Source organism: Corvus kubaryi, unplaced genomic scaffold (genome assembly GCF_017639235.1).
Source record: "Corvus kubaryi isolate FWS band 111438036 unplaced genomic scaffold, C.kubaryi_AGA036_p1.0 121, whole genome shotgun sequence".
Classification (NCBI taxonomy): domain Eukaryota; kingdom Metazoa; phylum Chordata; class Aves; order Passeriformes; family Corvidae; genus Corvus; species Corvus kubaryi.
In genome coordinates, this window is record NW_024580656.1 from 486,371 (window position 1) to 492,370 (window position 6,000).

The 6,000-nt window shown below is 48.0% G+C and overlaps 1 protein-coding gene across 2 annotated transcripts in view; it reads right to left on the reverse strand.

Moving 5' to 3' along the window:
- Positions 1–6,000, reverse strand: part of PTBP1 (polypyrimidine tract binding protein 1) — a 28,094-nt gene that overhangs the window by 21,142 nt on the left and 952 nt on the right. Inside the window, exon 2 of one of the 2 annotated variants that reach the window (XM_042036022.1) lies at positions 2,660–2,690. The exons of the other annotated variant lie outside the window; for it this stretch is intronic. Coding sequence (XP_041891956.1) covers positions 2,660–2,690 — 31 coding nt within the window. The remainder of the gene's footprint in view (positions 1–2,659; positions 2,691–6,000) is intronic. 2 annotated transcript variants of the gene reach the window in all.

Genomic DNA, 6,000 nt, shown 5'->3' on the forward strand with positions numbered 1-6,000 from the left:
TGCAGGACATTCCAGAAGGCTGTGCATCAGGAAGCCCCACACCAGAATGGCAATGAGCTTCCTAAACAAATTCACACACTTTAAACTGAGGAGCTTGGAATGGCTACTACAATTACACCTGATTAAAAACAAGACCATTTAGGCACTACAGTGCTCAGAGGAGTAAGCCACTAGGACAACCTGGGGGCTTCTTAAGTTAAAGAAACTAAATTTAATTAAGACCTCGAAAAAATTAATAGGTGGGTGTAAATACTCTTAACATGTAAATTAAGGATGTGAGAATAAAAAAAAAAAATATGCCAGCAGCCTGCCTTTTAAAGCAATAATGCGGAGCAAACTGAAAAAAAAGGACTTTATGAAAGTCCTCAATTTCCAAGTTAAGCACGGCACTCACAGCACAAAGATGCCAAGAGGCCACTGGGAGTTTGCTGTGACACGTTGCTCAGCAGTGGTTTGAGTCACAGGCACTTTTCCTACTTGTCTGAGCCAGCTTTGGGACATTCCAGTCACAATATCTGATCATGGACAAGGTTACTGGGGGCTCAGTAGCATGTCTCTGAGCATGGCTGACAGATTTTGGGGACTGTCATCTTCCAACAACCTAACAAATCCCTACCTTCTGTGAACCATTGCTATCTTCTGTGCACATAGACATCAGGAATGAGTGCATTTACACCTCAGATTAAAAACAGTTTTCCAGCTGCAATCTCTGTGTGTGATTAGATAGCTTAGCCAGGAAGCTCTCCTGAGCACGGGTGACAGAATGGACACCCCAGTCCGTGCTGGATCCCAGAAGCTGTCTGACATGGCTGACACAGGCAGAGGATGGGAGCACAGAAGTTTCACTTTGCTCTCAGATACACACAGACTCCAATTTACCTACAGAAACCCACGACATGTTACACCCAAGCACTAACGAAGGGACTTCTATAACAAGAACTACACCTGCATACTCAATGACTTACTTAAACCCAATCAGATAATGTGGCTACAGCAAAAATCAGTTGAAAACTTACCTTTACCGAGACGATTCAGCTTTCGTGCTTGCTTCTGCCACTCTTCAAATTTTGATTCAACTTTCTTTAAACCTGCCTCGTCTGACTTTACAAGAAACCTCATGTTCCATGCACAATTCAGTCTCACCACTCCCTCCCTGTTTGACTAGCACAGCTGTGGGTACGATGCTGTCCCACGTCAGGGGTGAAGGCACTCAGATAGGATTGCTCCCAGTCCTCATCTGAGCCATCTGACCGGAACTAGGGACTGGAATCCCTCCAGATGGGAGTGATGAGGCAGGCAATCCCACACCCCGAAACTCCAAGATTCACTGAGGACTACAACTACAGTTTCAGAAGCTTCCTGGTCAAGTTTAGTTATGTAAAACCACTTTTAAAAGTTACAAATTACACATTGTTAAAAACCAGGGGACCTTAACCGACATTAATCAGTTTACCAGCAGACCTTGTATCAAACTGCTCTGGGGATGCCTTAGTCCACCTTTCATAATGGCTATGAACTATTAACCAACCTTATTTGTCCAGGCTCAAGCCTCTCCTCCTCGCATCCGAAGGCAAACTGAGCTCCTTGCAGCAGGCAGCATATCCACCCGAACCAGACACTATCATTAATTCAAATTTGAGATTCCCGTAGGGGAAGAAGTAGAACTGACCTTTTCCCCCCAGCTGCTAGAGCCCCTTCAGACCCCAACACACTACCAGGCTGTCTGTGCTTAACACAGTTCATTCTGTATTTCCAACACAAAAACTTTGCTGGCCAGCAGCACTTTCTGTGTGATGCTCCTACCCCATTCTGTAGGGCTGCCGGTGCTTTCAGCGCACCAGCTCCGCTCCACATCACTCCCATCCCACAGCATCGCTTCCCTGGCCCTTCCAAGCAGCCACTCGTGGCTCTCAGTCACTGGCAGCCCTCGGTCACTGGCTCCCCATGTGCCGCTCGGCCGCATTGCCGGTGGCCAACACATACACACAGGGCCGAGTTCACTGCAGTCCTGACCCCAGAGCTACAACATTCACCAAATCAAACCCGAACCCTTCAGCCCACTCTGTCCTGCCCATTCCGGTTCGGCATTTCACGGGACCAGTGCTGATCCTGTGAATGCGACGCCTGTTGCCACCCGCGGCTGATAAGGAGCCTCCTGTCAGCACTTTGAGTTTAGGGCTAAGGCTGCACTTTGCAAACCTGAGACTAGAAGGGCAAAGGTCATATTTACTGTACTCACAGGAGATAAAAATCAACTGCTAAACCCTCCCTTTTTGTGGCAGAAGGATTTTTGACATATAACTGAGCAGGAATTCACACAAACAAAGGAAATGGAGTTCTCCAAAGGAAAAGGACCAGTTTCTTCATGGAGAAGTATTGTCTAGCACACAAGTAACAAGCATCGCTTGACATTTTAGCAGGGGAGAGGGCTGTTTCTAAGTGCAATCAAGTTGATAATCAATGCCCAAATGCCAAGAGCTAAATGCTAAGCCATATTATAACTTTTAAATGCACATGAAACTGAATTACCTTCTGGTTAAAACCAATTTACATGGTACCAGAAATAACCCTTTACAGCTGAAGATCTACATTTGGTGAGGCTAAAACTAGGTCAGATGCTGAGCAGTGTAAAAAGAGAGAAAAAGTGAGAAGTGCCTACCTTTGTACCAACTGTTATATCTTGGACAATGCTGTAGAAAAAAGAAAGAAAAGGATTAAAAAAGTTAGATAGGTTTGCCACAAAAATCCAGCATAGTTTACAGTAGTAAGAAAAAAGCAAGTCAAAGTGCACAGTTGTCTTTGCAGGTGAGCCAAGGACAGTTTATACAAAGAAAAAATATTAGATGGTGATGGTGGAGACCCAAGACCCAGCAGTGCCAGAAAACTGCAGCTCTCCCACTTCCTACGGCAGCACCTGCTCCTCCTGCGAGGGCACGGGGTGGGAGTGAACCCCCCCAAGCCCAGCGATGTGACCTCGACTCTGACCACATCAAGAGGAAAAGCATCATGAGTCAGCTCCGTCACCAACATCCCCCTCTGAGGTTCCTGTCCCCGACACACAGAGAGCCCCTGCCAGGCTCTAGCGTGGCTGAAGAGACCAACACCAGAGCTCCAGTGGTCCCAGGGGCAGAGCCCAGCTGTGTCCCAGCAGAGCAGGAGCCCTCAGGCCACACCAGCACTGCCAGAGCAGGGCCAGACCAGCAGCATGCCCAGAGGTCCAGGCAATCCCAAGCTGGGGTAAACCCTCCATAGAATTCCTCTATCAACTCCACAAAAAAAGTTATTAAACTCTACCTTAGACACTTAAGCCTCCTGAAATGAAGATTTTCTGATTAACTAAGATGAAAAATAACACCAGCTGTACCTCAAGCAACCCACACCAGCTCCTGTCAGCACTGAACTCTCTACACCACAACACACCCCTCCTTTGCAGCAATGTCTTCCACCAATGCAGTCAGAATGGCTTGCATATGGCCTGGCATGTTGGACCCGGGTGATCTTCCAGAGCCTTAGAGCACCTCCACATTACTGTTTTGTGGGAGCACTTCAGACAGCCTAAGATTTCAGTTATACCCTTGCACTGGTGATTGCATTTTTTTTGTACTTAATTCCAACCCCCTGTAAAGCAGCAACACAAAACAGAGAGCAGAAATGACCCCTTTGGACTGCCATGGACAAAGCCCTGCCTGGTTCAACTCCTCTCAAAGAGCTGCCTGTAATTCCAGAGCACAGGATGCAGCAATGGCCGCCTGACTGACCTGCAGCAGCTCCACAGAGCAGGGGGACATACAGTAGGCAGGGCAGTCCTTCTTGAACCAGCAATATGAAACCTGAAGTTCTCAACTCTACACAGTGATTTAATGCGAAAAAAACTTGCATTTACTAGTTCTTGCTTGCCCCCCCTCCTGCAACAATTCCTAACTTGCATCAAAGTCCTGCCTGATCTCATTAGGCCGCTCGAATGTCCCCAGCTCCACAAATGAACCACAGCCCCAGGACGAGCCAGCTCAGCTCCTCACACTTCCTCTTCCCCCCAACCTGCCATGTCATCATAACCCAGCGCTCTGCAGCTGGAGCCACAGCCCGGTCCAACGGCTGCTGCGGGAAGCCACGCGATAGTTCCGTATTTTCCAGGGGAAGTCCTCAGAGAAGGCCGTATCCGACGCCGCTCCGTGAGCCCGGCGCTGGTCACCCACCAGGCAGATGGGTTGGCTGCACTCGAGGGTCAGCTCTAATGAACTAATGAAACCCATCTGCATGGAGCAGTTCAAGAAACCAGCATCCCTAAACACAGCACACATTCCTCAGCTAACACACAAACACTAATCCAGGCATTTCCAGAACCTTAAAAAAACTACTGCCAACAAAGCACAATAAGAACAGGGAATGCCCCACATTTCCCAAACTCTCAAACTTACCCCAGAGCAGTTTCTCCCACTTCCTGTTCCTCCTGTGGGCCTCTCACACAGGAAATGTTTTACATAAAGTGCCTTACCAGGGGATGGCATTTAGAAGTATCCAACAGGAAGAGACATTTTATTTGCCAAGAACTATTGATTCCTGGAATATTGTTGTAGCCCACTTGATAACGCATACCACAGGAAACAAGCTCCAACGGTATTTCAGAATTTTTATTCAAGAAACATGCAATGTATTTCCAGTTCATACACCCCCCTCAGTAAATTATCCCAAGCTTCCTTCTCCTGTCCTGCACATCAGCTCTCAGGAGGGGATTAAAACTTCTCCCAGTTCCAAAAGAATAGGCAAAAAAGCCCTTCATAAAAATTATTTCTTCCCATGGAATAATGGGATAATTCCTACGCAATAAGAGGAAAAATTAAGCAGCACCAGTAAAACCTCCAGGTCATTTTCCAAAGTAACACTGCCCATATGGACTCCTCACATGTTTTAACAAAGCAACTTATTCAAAGGGGATCATTCGGGCACAGCTCAGGATCATTTTCAGGAGAAGGAGATGGGAGCAGCCTTGAGCTAGGGGCCACTCGCTGCCAACTCGGCAAAAACCTAAAACCATTTTCCGAAGCAGCTTTTGAAGTTCCAGCAGGACACAGGAGACACTTTCACGGGGCAAACGGATCCTGCACCAGGATCTCCAAGAGACGAGGGGGAACTGAGACTCGCATGTTACACTACAGCGTCTACATTCAAATAGCAACTAGTTTAACATGCACAGAACATCCGCCTTCCCTGGAACTACAGCTGATAACAAACCGATTTTTGCCACTAGAATGTGTGATCTCATGTGCTGAGAATTTGTTGAGGTTTTTTTTTTATATCATTCAACAGTATGAGCAACTGGTTAAAAGCAGCAGAGCGATCCTAGACTGCAAAAATTGTAAGATACAGGATTTTTATGGATTTTAAGATGAAAACAACACTGAGACGCCACCTTTTCAGCGTGTAAAAAAGCCCAGACATGTGACTACGCCCAGACCAGTGTTCTGAGGCAGAAAGCGAGAAGGGACTAATTTGGGCTTCCCGTACTTACGGCTCTGGGAAAACAAACTGCTTACTCGGAGGCCTTTAGAAATATTTTAACTACTGCGCGCTAGAAGAAACAAAAAACCACATCACTGAAAAAAACCACGCCATTCAGGAGAAGAGAAACACGGAGAGCTCGTTTTCGAGAGAGATCCCCTGATAAAACACCCGCTTTAGAGCGAACTCTGCCGCAGAGAGGCCCCGCCGGGCGGTGGTTAAAGAGGAATCGACGCTGCCCACGATAAAAGTTGCGCTCTGGAAACTCCCCGAGTCCCGACGTGCGGAGGGAAGTTTTCTCTCCCGGAGTTGCACGGGACAACGGGAGCGAGGCCGGGGCCGTACCTGCGGCGCTCAGGTGAGGCGGCGATGGAGCCCTGCCCGCCCTCCTCCCGCCTACGAAACTTGGGCGAAACTTGGTCACAAAAGGAACCCTGCGAGAGCCCCCCCACCCCCGCCCGCGGAAGAGCCAGACAATGGGAGGGAGCGCGGCCGTGAATC